Source organism: Anser anser, assembly GCF_964211835.1.
Source record: "Anser anser genome assembly, chromosome: 4".
NCBI classification, from domain to species: domain Eukaryota; kingdom Metazoa; phylum Chordata; class Aves; order Anseriformes; family Anatidae; genus Anser; species Anser anser.
In genome coordinates this window covers 63,147,211-63,164,088 of record NC_139724.1, presented here as the reverse complement: position 1 = coordinate 63,164,088, position 16,878 = coordinate 63,147,211, and the positions used below count along the sequence as shown (strand labels likewise).

At 36.1% G+C, this 16,878-nt stretch overlaps 1 protein-coding gene across 8 annotated transcripts in view; it reads left to right on the top strand.

The window, feature by feature from the left end:
- Positions 1–16,878, top strand: part of CC2D2A (coiled-coil and C2 domain containing 2A) — a 63,249-nt gene that overhangs the window by 36,236 nt on the left and 10,135 nt on the right. For 7 of the 8 annotated variants that reach the window (XM_083834737.1, XM_083834740.1, XM_083834741.1 and 4 more), the window contains 11 exons: positions 1,093–1,185; positions 3,133–3,224; positions 4,774–4,941; positions 6,424–6,529; positions 7,958–8,067; positions 8,188–8,284; positions 9,490–9,588; positions 12,654–12,830; positions 15,001–15,021; positions 16,096–16,299; positions 16,764–16,853. In XM_083834737.1, coding sequence (XP_083690863.1) covers positions 1,093–1,185; positions 3,133–3,224; positions 4,774–4,941; positions 6,424–6,529; positions 7,958–8,067; positions 8,188–8,284; positions 9,490–9,588; positions 12,654–12,830; positions 15,001–15,021; positions 16,096–16,299; positions 16,764–16,853 — 1,257 coding nt within the window. The remainder of the gene's footprint in view (positions 1–1,092; positions 1,186–3,132; positions 3,225–4,773; positions 4,942–6,423; positions 6,530–7,957; positions 8,068–8,187; positions 8,285–9,489; positions 9,589–12,653; positions 12,831–15,000; positions 15,022–16,095; positions 16,300–16,763; positions 16,854–16,878) is intronic. The other variant, XM_083834742.1, reaches the window with a different exon arrangement.

The following is a 16,878-nucleotide window of genomic DNA, read 5'->3' as shown; positions in this document are numbered from 1 at the left end:
AGATCCTGCTTTCCACTGAAGTGATGGGGCTGTTGTCAGCACTAGGTGAGGCCAGCTATGTGGTTTGTCTGGCCAAGTCTTGAAAAGCAGGAGATTACACACCCATTCTGGATAACCTGTTCCAGTCCTGCACTGCCTTTCCAGTGATTTATTTATTTTTTTGGTTGGTTTGTTTTTTCATGTCCAGCCCAAACCTTCCAAGTTGTTCTCAATGGCTGTTCTCCCTTGTGATATTGTCTGGCACTACAAAGAGTTTGGCTCTGTCTTCTCTGTAACTGTCCCTCAGCTAGGTGTGGGCAGATAATGGATTGCCCATTAATCTTTTCCTCACCAGACTAAGTTGAACCTCTTGTCCAGTGCAAGAAAGACACTGAGATACTGGACCAAGAGCTCCAGCAAAGAACTCCCAGAACGTCTACAGGGCAACCGGTATTCATCTCAGCCCATCGGTTGGGTTACAGCCTTTTTTTTAATCAAACCTCAGGCAAAGCAAAATCTTCACACTCTAGATGCTTAAAGAGCTTTCACTTTCTCACTGTGTGCAACTAATGACTTTATATTAATAAATCACTGTATTTCTTGAATGCAAATTCAAAATAGCTCAGTAATTGTTTCTCACAAAATTACCTACAAGTATAGGCTCTTCTGGTGTTAGACACTAAGAAAACTAGTTATGTTTTAAAATGCAGTTCAAATATCGGGTCGTCTTCCATGAATATCATATCGCTTCTTTTTATAAAGGATTCATCCTATTGCAGCTGCAGCAACACGAACCAATTCCAGTTGAAATGGAATTTCAGTTTACGACAGCAGGTCAAAGTCCTGCTTTAGAAAGAAGAGAGGGAAATAAAGTTATTCGTAGTAATTTAAACCACATGAACCTTAACTTAATGGAATTCTTTTCTCTATTCAGGGAAGTTGTGCAGTGCTGTTGCTGTGTACATTAGCATTAAAATAGCTTTATGAACTTCTGACATCTGTTTTGGTTTACTTTGATCCATACATTAATATTAATGAAATATTTACCATTTTTCTTGTATGTAGTAAAGCATTGTCTATTTATCAAATCACAAACTCTAGTAAATGTTTTAGGACTATGAGAAAAGACTACATGAGAGGGATGTGATTGACAGCAAACATTACCTAGATGCACGCAGAGCAGTTGTTGCCAACTATCTACAAAAGGTAAGTGGCAAAATATACAGATCCATCATATTTCTCTAAGCCGTTTGTTGCTGCTGCACTTGGATGTTCAATTTCCAGGAATACTAAAATATGATTCAGCGCTAAACATGGCCTACAGATGTTTTTATAATTCCAAGTTAGGCCTGAAACAGGTCTAATAAAACAAGTAGAGGTTTGTAAATGACTGATAAAATGTTAATGGGAAAGATGTATTTCCTCAAAAAGATGCATTATAGAAAATGACCACAAAAATAGATTTTTCTAGGAGTATTATAAATCCTTTTCTGGTCCAGTGTCCCAGAGATTTCTGCTGTTGTGTCCCTGGTATTCATTGATTTCCTTCTCCTCATTTTCCTTCTTGTAAGTTGTGTTACTAAGAATTTATCTCCATGAAAGTGTTCCTAACCACTGTTAAAAATCATTTAATGTGATACACAAAAAGTCTTGTCCTGCAGCCAAAGGCAGCGGGCATATGACATTACCTTCATCGTTGCATTAGAGTAATATTCTCTCTCCCTTACCTTGGTTTAATTTATTTTTTTAATGTTAGTGTGGCATTCTCTTTAATCCTTGGGGGATGGGGAAGATTGGTTGAATATGGAATAAAAGTTTGCAATTTTGGAGTATTTTGGCAAATAACAAGTGAGAAACACACCTACCAGTTTATTACTAGTACTGGAAATATCAAAGGTAGATAAAATCCCAGCCAGCAAAACATCTAGGATCATTATTAGGTTGATATGATGTAGGACAAAACAACTTGCTTGTTAGCAGTAATGTTTTGTAAAAGAATTAAAGACAATGGGAAATATTTGAATCTTCCAGGCAAGTCTTGGTAAGTACCAAAACCCAGATTCAGTATGATAATACCAAAAACTATTTTGAACTGAGCTATCACATCTGTGTTGGCCCTATATGCTTTGCATGATATTCATGTGCATACTCAAACATACAGTTTATGCAGTGCACTGCGTAATAGTACAGAGTTAAATACCTTATGGTATATAACTGATTGTCACTCTTGTACAGGAAATAGAAGTAGTCTTTTTTAAAATAACACTTGGATATTTTATGCTTCTGTAAATTGTCAGATGTGCTTGAAAATTAGATTGCTCACATCAGGTCTGCAATTCATTTCACTCTGAAATGTCATCTTTATATGATTATCACCTCAGCACAGTGAAAGATTTCATAACTTAAATGAAAACTTTTAAAAATAATGAAAGGAGATGTATGGTAGAAAACTTTGTTATTGCTCTTCTGCAGCTGATCTTGTAATAGAACAGTATATAAAGGCATTACTAGCCTGAGTGGTAGACAAAAAACATTTAAAAAAAAAAAAAAAAAGACAATGCTCTCAGTCAGTCTGCTTCTATACTTCTATATAGCTGTTGGGAGAAGAGGGAAGTCTTTCATCAGTCTGTGACCTCAACATAGAAATGAAAGAAACTAAGGATTTTTAAACATATATTTTAAATCATGGTGTTAGTAACACGGGCCTTGCTGATGGTCCTGCAGTCCAAAACATTGCCTTTAGTCCCTATAGTTAATACTATATACATTTCTGTATCATCTTTTCTGTAACTTCATTTAGATGCCCAAAAGAAATGTCTGTCAGGGTTGTTTATTGTTGTGATTGTTTCTGATGATGGGCTGTAATTAGATAAGACTTGATTTTCTGTTCTTGTGATGTATGCTTTCATATGTTTACATCTGGCTAGCTTATACATTTCTAGAAAATCATTGTATTCATAAAATAAGCTTATATTATGTTCCAAATAAATATCTGGTGGAAAGAACATTGATATGACTTACAAAAGAAGGATAAAATAAAGAATCTATATTTGAAGTTTTTTGTGTTTAATAGACAAAATGCAAGTATTTGCAGTGGTTTGGGATTAGAAGTGTAATTTTCTCTCTTCTCCCTCCCTTTCTCCCTATTTACAGGTTCGAGAATCAGTAATAAACCGTTTCCTAATAGCAAAACACCATTTCCTTCTCTCTGATCTTGTCAATGAAGAGGAGATTCCTAGCCTGGGGTAAGGGAGTTACCTTTATTGTTTCTAAGTCAGTTAACGTAAATTTATCTCTGTGCCTTTTTTGCAAATTGTACTGATGTGACCAGCCAAGGAGATTCTGTGTTCAGTGTAATATATTGTTTTCCTGTCACTATGTACCCCTCTGCCAGTGTAGACAGAGCATTGATACACAAAGCATATAAAAACTTTTTTGAGGAAAAAGGATGGGTTTGGTAGAAATAATGTGATGGCATGTAAATAAGATTTAACATGGTATATTTTGGTGATTTTGTTTACCTTACCTTTCATCTACTTCTGTATGCTGTTGCTAAATATCTATGCTGTTTACTTTCAGAAATGTTGCTGATTTGGGAAATGTTTTCTCTCTTTTGTATGGTTATAATTTGTTTTATTATTTATGCACCTTCTTTGAATTTTTATTCCAAATCTCATACTTCTTGGTTTTGATGTTTGAGTCATCACTACATAGATGATTCTTAATTAGTGTTGCTCACTTAAAATCTGTGTAAGTAAACAGGTTGTGAATGGTAGATATTTTTCTTTTAAAAGAAAATTGCTTGTCTTCATTCTAAGTGTGACACACTTGAAGTACAGCTAACACTTTCTGAATCTATGGTATAAATCTAAACAGTCCCATCTGCTGGAGATACAGAGACTTGCTCTCTTAAACAGGGTTCATCCTGGCTTTCAGTTTTTCACATCTCAGAATGGGAAAAATCCGGCTGAGACTATAATCAACTTCTGAAGTTGTTTAAGATCAAATGCTTGGTTTGTATTTTTTTTATCATGAATACGGATTCAAATTGGATACAATTTGCTAAGTAATATAGTTAGTGAATTTAAAATAATACCATTAAAGTATCTACATTATTTATACTCCATTTATAATACCATTAAAGTATCTTCTTAGTGAGATTTCAGTAACTCACAGATTTATCTTAAAAGTAATCATTGGGATTATTTATTATATATAAGGAAGTAATGCTATGGGCTATCAGTTTTTAAAGTAGATTTTGGAATGTCTTCTGTCACCTAGGTATTTTTGCAGTTAATATCAGTGATATGCAAAAACATATCTGTTTTTTATTCTTTTCCCATTTTTTTTCCTTTGGTTCTGCTTTGCCTTGGGTTATAAGTTCTGAGGGTCCAGGGTATGTTGTGGCATATTTATTCTGATTCCTTTCTATAGCCTATTGTTTGTTGTACATAGCTGTGTAATTAGATTTCTTTTACATATTTCGTAGAGAGGTTGTCATTTACTAGATACTTTATAACACTGTAGTTATAGATCTATCTTGAGTTGTCTTACTTAAATCTTTTGGGGGGGGGACTTTTTTGCACATTTAAGTTAAAATTTTTGAAACATAAGACAACTGGATTGCATAGTACTAAATGATTATAACATTTTGACAGTTCATAGAGGTTTGTATGACACTAGCAGTGTGTATTTCCTTTTTCTGTTAGTGCATAATTAGCATGTGTGTCATGGAGACACTGGAATTCTGGATTCTGTGCAAAAATGACTAAATGTCTGTTTTCTGATTATTAGTATTTTGGGACTTGGCCTCTTTAAACTGGCAGAACCAAAACGACCATTAAAGCCAAGAAGAAAAGAAAGGAAGAAGGTCACGGCACAGAATTTATCAGATGGAGACATAAAACTGTTGGTGAACGTCATTAGAGCTTTCGATATTCCAGTGAGGAAGCCAGTGATGAGGTATGTTCATATGCTTGTTTTTCAACCCAGATTCATGTTGTGGTTTCAAGTGTTTTGAGGACAGCTGAAACAACTAATGTTGAAATTCAGTCATGGGTTGTTTTGATCCTCATGTTAAAAGCATGTATAGATTTATCTTGTTATGTAATAATTAAAAAATGCTATTTTCAAAGCTTTTAGAATAACACAACCATTTATTAATACCTGCTAAATTCAAAAAATGTTTTAGGAACTACACATCTGCTTGACAAAAAAGCTGTCTGGAAGATAACTTGTAGCTTTGACAACACTGTAACACTGTTAATATTGGATTAATTATATCTTAAACAAGCCTTCTAGTTATACTCAAGGCAATTTTAATTCATAATATCTTAAATACAAAAAATACATATATATTACAAAATTCCAGTTATTCCTACTGTATGTATCTCGTGAGGGTTGCCTGTTGGCCTTCTCAAGCACTCTGTGAACTGGACATTTAAGGGAATGAAGTGAGCCTGATTTGGCTTTTACTAACTTTGAAGGTGACCGTGACCTTCAGGCATATTAAGGCAATGCCTGTGCTGCATGATACTGTGTCGTGAGCAGTCTGGTTCACTTTCATAAGTGGTGTATTACAGCAGCATTCTCTCTCTCGCTCTCCCAAAATGAGTATACATTACATTTAAATTGGAGATATCTTCATCCTGCTAGCATCTTCTGCTTGTTTTATCTATTTATTATTTAAATGAAAAAAGAAAGTTCCATTGGATTTTTGTAAATAAGTTCAAACGGAGACATAAGCAATTCGTATTAGAAATATGTTGACAGGAAGGAAAAGACAAGAATGTGAATTTACTGTCAATAGAACAAAAATAGCTGAAAACCCTCCCAATATTTTGGATAATCTGGTACCTTATTTTGAGCTGCTTTTTCTGTGAATAGTTTTCCTTTTATAATATCTACCGTTGCTTAGTACTGAAAAAGTTACTTGGAAACACTATAAAAATAAGCATATTTATCATTTATTTTATTTCACTGATGAGTTGCTGACAGTGTAATCTTCATGTGGGTTTAATTTTGTCATAGTGGCCTTGTCTAGATACCATGAAGTCTACACACTTCATGAATTCTTTGGGGATTCATCTCCTTAAACTGAAAAGTCTGTGCCTCAAAGAGATTGTCCAGGGCAAGTTTTAAAAAAAATAACTAAAATAAAAATCTGGGGTCTATAAAATCTTCAGAAGGAAGAGCCTCAAGGCACACAGCACTTTTGCAATGAGGCTTACAAGAGCAGTACACTTGCTACCCCACTCTAGCATGTTTTTTCTTGTTATTTGACTGAGTAGTTATCCTTCGTAGGTTAAAGTCATAACATAAAGATACCTGAAGCATTTCCAGAACTTCGTGTGGTTAATGTATGATGTGAAGGATTCATAGGTTCTCTGAAGGATGATAGGTTCTCTGTCTTTTCATGATGTTGTTGTCTGTTTCCTCTCATAGCAAACCTCAACAACCATCCAGATCTTCAAGGTCCTTTAACGAGATGTTTGCAGCCTCTCCATCAGTCCAGAGCCCAACTGATAGTGTAGATTGGGCATTTGACCAGGTATATTATAAAACTCAAGAAAATTATAGCAATCATTTGTTAACATGAAATATTGAGCATTCCCCCTTTTCACATACACACTTACCATCAGAAAGATATCTTACTAGTAACATTAGCTTGCCCACTCCTGTATCTCCAAAAAGATAGTTAAGCTGCGAAAGATTCAAAGGATGATAAAGATGTCAGAAATCTAGACTGGCTGCTGTGCAGTGAAAAATGTTTGGTCTTTTCTGTCAAAATGGCAGTCACTGGGAGTAAGGGAGAAGGAAGAATATGATAGAAAAGCATAAAACAATGAGTGATATGGATAGCAATTGACTGCTCGCTGGTTTGTTCAGTAGAAGTATGAGGGGTCATCAAATGAAGCTGGTAGGAGCTAGGTTCAAAAGAGAAGCTTTTAATTCTTCATGTGTCAGTTCCTGTGTGCTCAGAGAAGTTGCCTGTATGTATTGTGGACAAAATTGGTTTGCTTGCATTGAAGTGGACATTGGACGATTATTTGGAAGAGTGATCTATTAGGAGTTGTCAAATAGAAAAATTGTTACAGGCTTGGGAAAGTCTGTCCATCTGAAGACAGTTGAAGCCTGGACGAGTAACAGGAGAAAATATAGGCACCTGCTGCTGTGTTCTTACTCTTCTGTATGTCTGTTTATGGCCATTTTCAGTCTGAATTTTGGGCCTGGTGCACTCTGCCTAAACCAGCAGAGCCTTTCTTATGACTGATACTGAAACTACATTTGCTTGCTATTGAAAACTAGGTTCAGCATCCTTCTGAATGAAGATGGAAATCCATTGGGGTTGTGTTTTTGTTTGTTTTTGTTTTTTTGTTTGTGGTGGTGTATGGGAGGGTTGTTTATTTGTTTAGGATTTCCTTCAAAATTATAGATTCTTGAAATGTAGAAATGGTTCTGACACGAGCGTTTGAATGCTAATGAAATGCTCCATTAATGCATTTTTAATTACATTAGGGGTTTGTTGTGTCTAGTAAAAGTTGATTATCTGCAATAGAGACCATTTTCAGAGACAGACAGGGTTGTAGCAGTAGGCTTCTTGGATTATAGATAAGAGGATACAAGGGCATAGATGACTGGATCACCTGTTTCCATTTCCTTCTTTGATTAGTTAGCCAGGAGTTTTTACAGACTTGGGGGGAAATGTGGCCTTCCTAGTGTATATAATATGACATATACTGAGTACACATCACCTTTTTGAAACGTTAACACACAAAAAAGCTTCGTAAATGCTTAGAGAAGCTTGGAAAGTGCAATATTTGAGCTATATTAAAAGTGTTTGTCTGCACTGGACCAGTGTGACCTTCACAAAGTATATGCTTATTTTCCTTAAATACATGAAAATATGCAATTTAGTATGTTCTGATGAGGCATTTTATAGAGGACTGTTTTCTTTGTTTTGATATTTTTTTTACAGGTTTTAGTCCGTCCTTTTGTAGAAGTTTCTTTTCAGCGAACAGTCTGCCGGACAACGACAGCAGAAGGTCCAAACCCCAACTGGAATGAGGAACTTGAGCTTCCATTTAGGTATAGCAAAATGAAACCAAACTATTTCTGAGTAATAAGAATTCAGTTTGAGGATACAGATCTATTCAATTTCGTCGGTTCTATTCAAATCACACTTATTTTGTTTATTCAAAATTTCAGAGCTCCTAATGCTGACTATAGCACCCACAGTTTGCAGTCAGTGAAGGATGAAGTGTTCATTAACGTTTTTGATGAAGTACTTCATGATGTTACAGAGGTGAGTTCATAACTGAAGGTCAATGTGCTTTACAGAATATTGTAAACTTTTTGAAGTTATCAGAATAAGACTTTTCAGTGTAATAGTTGGCCTGGTTTTGGCTCACCCTCCTGAGCCTCTTTTTTCTCTACCTTGTCATTTTTTACTGTTATGTCTAGTCAATATTGCAATACTGTTCAAGGGAGCAGTCTTTACAGTGTTAACCTTTGTACAAATTAAGGTTGTACTATATAGTCTGCTACTAGAGTTCAACATGTGTATGTAATCTTTTACTGATATTTAATGACACGAGGTAATAAAATTGAGAGGCAACACATGAATAGTAGTCTGAATTCTACTCTTAAACTTAATCAGCTTCTTTTTCTTTCCTTTTTTTTTTTTTTACACTAAATTCCAGGTGACTTATCCCAGTTCCTGTATTCTTTTATTAACCTTTTTATGCTCTGTCTTACCCTGCTTTACAAGCTCATCTGGTGAAAAGTAGGCTCTTTGTGTTGGCATAAGTCCTTTCCCTGTTCAAGTCAGTGAACGCTTTCCCAGTTAACTCAGTATGCATAAAAATAGCAGTCCTCAATATTCCTGAAAATATAACCGAAAAGTAAATAATGCACACAGTTCACTGAGAACAGAATTCTGCCCTCAAAACTGAAGTGGTATTTGATGAAGCAGAAGGAAGAAGAAAGGTACAGTCTTGAAACTCAGATGTCTAGCATTTGGTGAAATCTTTTGGTTTTTAAACTTGTAGGCTGATCATACTAGATTTGGAAATCACTCAGAGGCAATACATTTGAAAACAATGCTTCCATTCCACAGCTATTAGATTTTCATACAATTTTACCTTCAAAAGGCTTTTTTTTAATTCTAGTAAAGCGTTTTATGAGAAGACCAGCACTTAATTTACTTAGTCTAGGAAGACTCCTGTAGATTCTTTGTCAGATTTCTGAGATCTCCATCACAAGTCATACAGGACTTGTACTCTGAAGTGCAAGCACATTGTGTCAAGGAACATGACTTTTTTGTTCAGCATCTGGCACAATAGAAAAGCATGCAATAATTGTCATAGTAGTAATTGAACTTATATTTACAGTAAGTTAAATGATAAAGATCCTGTATTGTTTTAATAATTGCTTTCATGAAACTGTTGATTGAATTTAAATAAAATGAAGTTGTCTTACAAATTCTTATGTTGGCCAACTTTTTATTAGGATGATTGTGACAGAAGAAGTGGTATCCACACTTGTGTTGAGAGACGCTGGCTGGGATGTGTTAAAATTCCATTTACTACCATATATTTTCAAGCAAAGGTAAGCGTCAATAACTTGGAGTCCATCTCTTAAAATAAAAGATGGAGAGTGGGAAGGGGTTAGGGTAGTCAGATTTAATTATGTTCTCTGTACTTCTCAGTCTATTTTTATGGAACTGCCTAAAAATATCTCTGAAAGCACTGTCCTTTGTCACATTTGGTGTGTATTTGTTAGTAAGTTCAACATTTTGAAGGGAGAAAAGATAGACAAGCATACTTGTGCACTGACAACACAGCCTGGTTTCCTTCAGTAATGAAGTTAACACAAATTCTTTAGATGGTTTTGACAATGGCTTTTGAGATTTCTGATACTGCATTGCCTAGATAGGTGTTAAAGAAATTTGACCTCACTCTTTTTTCACACCTCTGAATCACCACATTTTCACCTTTGCCTTTTCCAGTCCCTTCTTTCCTCCATATTTAGAATGCTTTAGAGAAGCTTTCTTCAGGAGATATCAGCACTTAGTCATGGGAGTGTTAGGATAACATGCATTTCTTCATAGAGGAAAGGCTTTTTTTATTATTATTTTATTTGTCCAGCCACCCATCCCGAACTTAGATTAAGGTAGCTAATTTTTCACATCAATAGCCTTTTTGTATCATAATCCTGCCTTAGAATTCTTGTTCTGCAGGGCAGTTGCTTTCATGTGTAGATCAAGCTGTCATGCCACAAGTCTCAGTTGCTTACTTCATGAAGATTCTGGTACCCATTGCATACCTAATGACACAGATTAGTTTGCTATATGGACAACTTGTCAGAACTATAAAGGCTTTAAAATATATTGTGAGCCTCTTGGATTCTTTGGGGAGAGGAAAGTCTGCAGGGGTCTCATTTAATTTAATGTTGGAGTTCAAAGTGTTTTTCTTGGGCCATCCTTTTGCAAGGCATAACAACATAACTGTCATGGGATTCAAGAAAGCATGGAATTCTTTTCATTGCTGACAAGTTTTGGACCGTGTTTATCTAAGTAGTGCTAGTCCATTTCCTTCTGTTGGATCACTAGTAACATGCTATCGTCAACTTGTGAGGCAAATCGATGAATATGAGTGCTTGAGGGTTGTGCTGCCCTGTAGAATGAAGTTCACATTGACTTTAAGAAAAGGTAAGTAGTAAGAACTTCCACCCTTCTTTTCATAAGTTGGATATCCTGTGCAAACAATGTCACTTAACGTGAGTGCTGTTGTTACAGGTCAACAAACAAGAAAGAACAAGATCCTTTACTCTTCTCAGGGAAATGTTCTATGCCAAAGGGATGAAATTCACCTGAGAAGTGTGTCTACTCACAGCCCTGACAGTCTTAATGGACAGACTTAGACATTTTAACAGGCTGCATGCCAATATGTAGTGAAAGACATAGCCCATAATCCATCTTTGACTACCAATAACATTGATGATAACCTCTGTTCTTGGGACTTCTTGTTGTTGAGTCAGCCTTCCTGTTGTAGGACCAGACTAGCTCCAGGATTGCTGTCGAATTCACTCCTGACTCTCTCTTTGAGGAGGTGTTCCTGTTTGAGATTCCTGGGGCACAGTGTGAGTGCCTGCACAGATCTTCTTAGCATGTGAACAGGATTTCTTACCAAAGTTGAAGAAGTGTGATCAGTCCAACAGTTATATCAAGGTGCCTCTAGCAATTAAATTGCAGTGGCAAATGAAGCATTTTTTCATTCCGTTCTGCGATACTGCAGCAGAAATTCGGTGTGATTTATTTAGTCTTCTCCTCATGAAAACTTAATTTTGGTCTTAAATGTTTGATGAGCCAACCCAGTGAGTCATCTGTTCATCTTCTACTGAAGATGTCCTTCCTGTCAGCAGTCCTCCTATCCAGGAGGATGGAAGACTCAGATCTTTATGGCAAATTCTTCATATACAGCATAACCTGAACAGCATTAAATTTTGCCTAAAGCCATATCTGAATTCTGACCAAATCAGGTTACTCTTCTTGCTTTTCTCTTAACGCTGCATAATTCCAGTGTTGAGTCTTGCCCTAGCAAGTGCAGGGCATGCCATCTCTTTTCTGATACGACTTTTCAGGAAGAGCTTTCTCTTCTGTTTGTGGTGGCAGAAAGAGGTGCAAAGGGATGATGAGTCTGCCAGAGCCCTCTTTCTTGGAGAAGCTGGCTGAATGGGCCTGGTTCCGATTGCACCTGAGAAACATCAGTAGTTTTGGCATGGAAGGTGCTCCAGCATCTCACAGATGCATCCTGCTCAGAGGCAAAGGCACACTGGCGTGATGCTGCCTTCAGAAGGCAGTATTTTGCCATTTTGTCACTTTTTCCAGGTCAATAGTGCCATGTGGAGATTGCTGCTTAGTCTTACCAACAGTCCGAAAATACACAGAGAAAAGCACTTGAAGCTGAAAAATTGCATGCCTGTCAATCTTCGAGAACAGTTTACAGACATGTACGTTCATACTTATTGTCCTCTATTTTCCCACTCAGCAGCTTCAAAAGACTTAAAGAATGAGGAACGCAGTGCAGAGACTGGATGTTGACTCCTCAACATCAATATATGTATTATCTGTTGGTGAGGAAGTAGCTTGTGGATAAGTGTTCCGTGTGGGTAGTGCAGTGTGACAGCACACATTATCCTTCCTGTATGGTGTTAGTCTTTTTAAAAATAAAAAACAAAAAATTGCATGTTTTATTTCTTTTAAAGGACTTGTTCCACGGGGAGTTCTGGGGTGTGTATGCATAAAATAATGCGTATTTCAAAGAAAAACAGTGAAAGGCTGGCAGTCTTTTTTTCTAAGACCTAGTGTGTATGATTTCCATTACATTAAATATTAATGTCCATAATAAGCAAAAGAGACTGAAATCAAATAGTAACTAATACCTTTGACAATGAAATGTCTCATGGGTTCCCCACAGGTAATAAGTACGTGTCACATACTCTTGTATTACTGTTCTGGAGCTCAGAATAATACAGAAAGCGAGGGAATAAAATACCTGAATACCAATACCAAATGTATCTGAGAAGGAAGTTTTGCTTTTTCTGAGGATTGTTTCATTGGTGGTTCTTTTTCTCATGGACAGTTGATATGTATGGGCTACTGTATGTTGTAGATCGATGGTACGTTCAAGGTGGATGTTCCTCCAGTGCTGCTTGGCTACAGCAAAGAGAAGAACCTGGGAATGGAGAGAGGTTACGATTCTGTGCGCAATCTGAGCGAGGGCTCCTATATAACACTGTTCATTACCATTGAACCGCAGCTCATTCCTGGAGAGTCTGTCAGAGAAAAGGTAACGACCAGTAATTAATCATGTTCTTGCTGTTTGTTTCCCGTGGTGCAGTTCCTGAGATGCATACGAATACTTAGGCTTACTGCACTGAAGGACACAAATACAAGTACTGAAGGGCATTAATAACATCCTGAGTGTTCCACTTCACATTTTTTAGCACAGTTCTATTGAACTAGATTCACCATTAAGTGAGATGGACACTTAATGCTTGAAAAATAACTTCTGCCAGGTATCTAGTTCTAAGGTTAATACAAAGCAAATTTGTATTTAATATCTATAAGCATATCATTTTCTCATTTACTTCTGTAAACAATGAAGTGTTCGTTTGAGTATTTGTGAGCAGAGGAAGAAAGAAGCTGGCAGGTGCATCCACAGTATTCTTGCTTCTGTGTTTACAGTGTTCAAATATAGCATTCATTATTTAGTGCTTTGTGCATGCCTCCAGATCTTGAAGATAACTACTTCTAAGCAGCAACTGTTATTTTTTTCAGTTATTTTACTAAACCAGAAGCGCCTTGCACTAACGACAGTAATGTGTAGTTAAAATGAGTATGCCACTTGCCATTTTATGTCACATTTTGCAGTGATTTTGAGATCCATTCAGTAAGGATGTTTTTCATGCACAAACAGCAGCAGTTGTTGTTTTTGCAACTCAGCGCTACACTGGTCATTTGGAAATTATCCAGTCATATGGGTGGGGTTTTCTGCTCTTATGCAATACTGTGGGAGTTTTTACAACTGAATACTGTTGAAAATAAAGAAAATGAACAGTGTGGATTCATGGATACCTTTTAAAGTTAATTAGTTTGAATGACAAGATTATCACGAGGGTTTTAAGCAACAAATATATATGCCTTTGAAGCATCTTTAGTAGACAAGACCTTATTCAAGAGTTTCATGACCTTCACATACAATAATTAGTTGCTAGGAAAAAAAATGTACTGAACTTGAAAGGAAACAGACAAGTACTGCTTTGGAAGACCAGTCACAGAAATTCAAACAAGGGGGAGATTCCTGTAAAGTATTATGGACTGGATGTTGCGAAACCTGACCTCTTTAAACAATGAACAAATACTCAGAATTTGTTTCTGTAGATGCAATTTGATGCTTGGTTACCAAAATGTTACGTATTGTATTAATGCTTAGTAAAATTATGCAGTTTGGTAGCTATATTTAGAATTGAACAGTTTGGTAGGGAAGAAAAAAAACAGTCTATTTTATTAAAGTCATAGATCTGTCATAAGTTCTATTTCACTTGAAATACAATGGTAGTAGCTAACTGCCCCTTACCAAAATTCAGACATAAAGAACTAGAAACAGACCGAAGTGTTTTCTATTTTGAAGATGCAGGAAAGAACAATAGCACAGTAAATCACAACATGGGAAATGAGTCCTTTTCTAAGTAGCATGAAATACTGCATGCCACAGCTAAACTGGAACAAAGTTTGCATTGTCACAGAAGTACATTGAAAATAAAACCAAAAATGAGGAAAATCTTACCAAGGTAAGAAATCTATTGGTACAGATGATCCCTCATAAAATTTGAGGAACAGTGAGAAAACAGTTGGGGTGAGTTCATCAGTAGGAGTTTTGCCTGATTTTTGTTCTCTTTACGTAAGAGATTTTTCTGTGTCTTCTAGAAATTGTACTTAATAGCAGATGATTTGTTTACCTTCAATACTAAGACAAACCAAATTATTTCTTCAGCAAACACTGTACAGGATTTTTGAATAATCACTTTTTCAAATCAATATAAATAGAAAACAAAATAAAATAGAATTTCATGTTAGAAGAAGTTCAGTAAAGCAGAACTAAGTTAATTAAGAGACTGTCCTATTTTAGGTGGTATCTCTAAGGAGATCTGTACTAAAGTGGCATGTGCTTGTGTTCTAACCTTTGCTGAGAAGTAATAACTCTATGCTGCACTTCCCCAAATGTAACATAAATACTTATTGTGGAAATCAATCATCATAAAATGACAAAAAATTAACTAAATATTTTTTCTGTCCTTTTTTCCTATTCCTAGCCAGTCCTGCTGTAGTGAAGTGATTTGAAATATTTGTGTACTGTTTCAGGATGCTAAGCATAATCTTATTTTAATTTTACAATACCTTTTTTTTCTTTATCTATTTTTCCTCTTTCATCCTGTCCTTCCTGAATCTCTGTATAGATGAATGAAATGCTTAAGAAGGTAAAATATTAATAAAGCTAATTGAGAGATTCTTGTTGTTCCATGTTTTAAGATTTAGCTTGGTTCAGTAATCTTTTTGCACTTTATGCTTTTTGACTAACATCACAGTTGTTTATTTCTCCATAATATTTGCAGTGAATCATTACAACAAAATTTAAAAAGTGCCAGAGGTTTCATATTTCAGCCATTAATTGTGGTTAAGAAGAGTCACCGTTACGAGTGTTCCCTTCTGACTTGGAGGTCTAGCTACAAGGTGCTGCCATTCTACCTCTGGTTACTTTGAGAAGAAGGATAACAAATGATGAAGTGGTTTAGCTTGAACTAAAATCTTATGAAGGATGAGCTTTAATTCTCAGCACCACTAGAATTACACAAGGGATTCCAAGTAGATGCAAATTACTTTGATCCTAAGACCTTTAAAGGATGACATCTTAGGTGACAGAGGAGCAAATAATTGTCATTCTCACATAATGTATGCTTTTCAGTCTGAGATTTGCATCTGGAAAAGCTCATCTAAAAGCTTTAAAATTTTAGAGAAGTCTGAAGACTAAGAACCCACCGAAAAAATGTCTTGGACCTTCTCTGCAAATATTTTGGCATTGTACAGGGTTGTCCCAGTAATATTTATATAAACATTGCTGGGATTTTGTGCATAACCTCGATTGTGGTTTTAACAGAGTGAGTGTTATGTGAGTAGCGTGTAGGATTACTCTTTTGGTACCTAACCATAATTGTTCACCTTTGAATTAACATGTGATGTTACACAGTCATCCCTGCACTTTGTTTGGCATAGCTTTCGCTACATTTTTAGTGCTTTAATAAAGCCAGCTATAGATACAGGTCACCGTGTGCATTTGTTAAGTAAATGCTAATTGCCTGCTTTTCCATTACCCTGAGCTTTCATTACCTTGAGCCAAAGTACATAATGCAAGGAAAGTGCACAAGGCTATTAGGAAGGAATTTTACCCTCCTTTTATGCTTCTGCAAATGGTGAAATAAGGCCAAACATAGTAAAGACTTAACCCTAAATTATATATAAAACTATTTTTATATAAGTTCTACTGTCTTTTGAAGTTTGATACCCAGGAAGATGAGAAATTGCTCCAGGCAGCAGCAAAGTATGAAGCTGAATGTACATCAAAGTTTCCAAGCCGCCAGTGCCTGACAACTGTCATTGACCTCAATGGGAAAACAGTTTTTATTACCAGATATGTCAAACCTCTGAATCCACCGCAGGAGCTCCTTGATGCCTGCCCAGATAGCTCTCAGACAACAGCAGTAAGTATTCAGAAAAGATAGTGAAGTTCCAGGGATGTAATTTCAGAATGTGTGTGCATGCACGTGCACATAGGCATACAACATTTTACATGTTTGCTGTATAGCTATGCTTTTTTTATTTAAGGAGGTGAGAAATAAAGTGGTAGTGACTATGTGTGATACACAATAAGTGAACCCTTAGTGACGCTGGAAAAGGCTATTTATCTTCTCTGGAAAAATAAGGGTCTTTTGATAGCCAATACTCATTAATATAAAATTATACCAAACCTCATGAGAGAAAATTGTATCAGGATTTGGTGTAAGTTCTGAAACGAGCTAGCTGCTGCTATAACAGGGTTAGTCAGTGTTTTGTCATTGGTGTCTTGGAAACAGCACTGTGCTTCAAGTCTAGTGTAATAATGCCTTTATTATATGCCCGTGTAGAGAACTGAAGGGATGACTAGCTATATTTTGTTTCCTTGCAGGAGTTGGTGGCTCGATATGTTGCTTTGATTCCTTTTTTGCCAGATAGTGTGTCGTTTGCTGGAATTTGTGATTTGTGGAGTACATCAGATGTAAGTAATCCATTAAACATGAGGG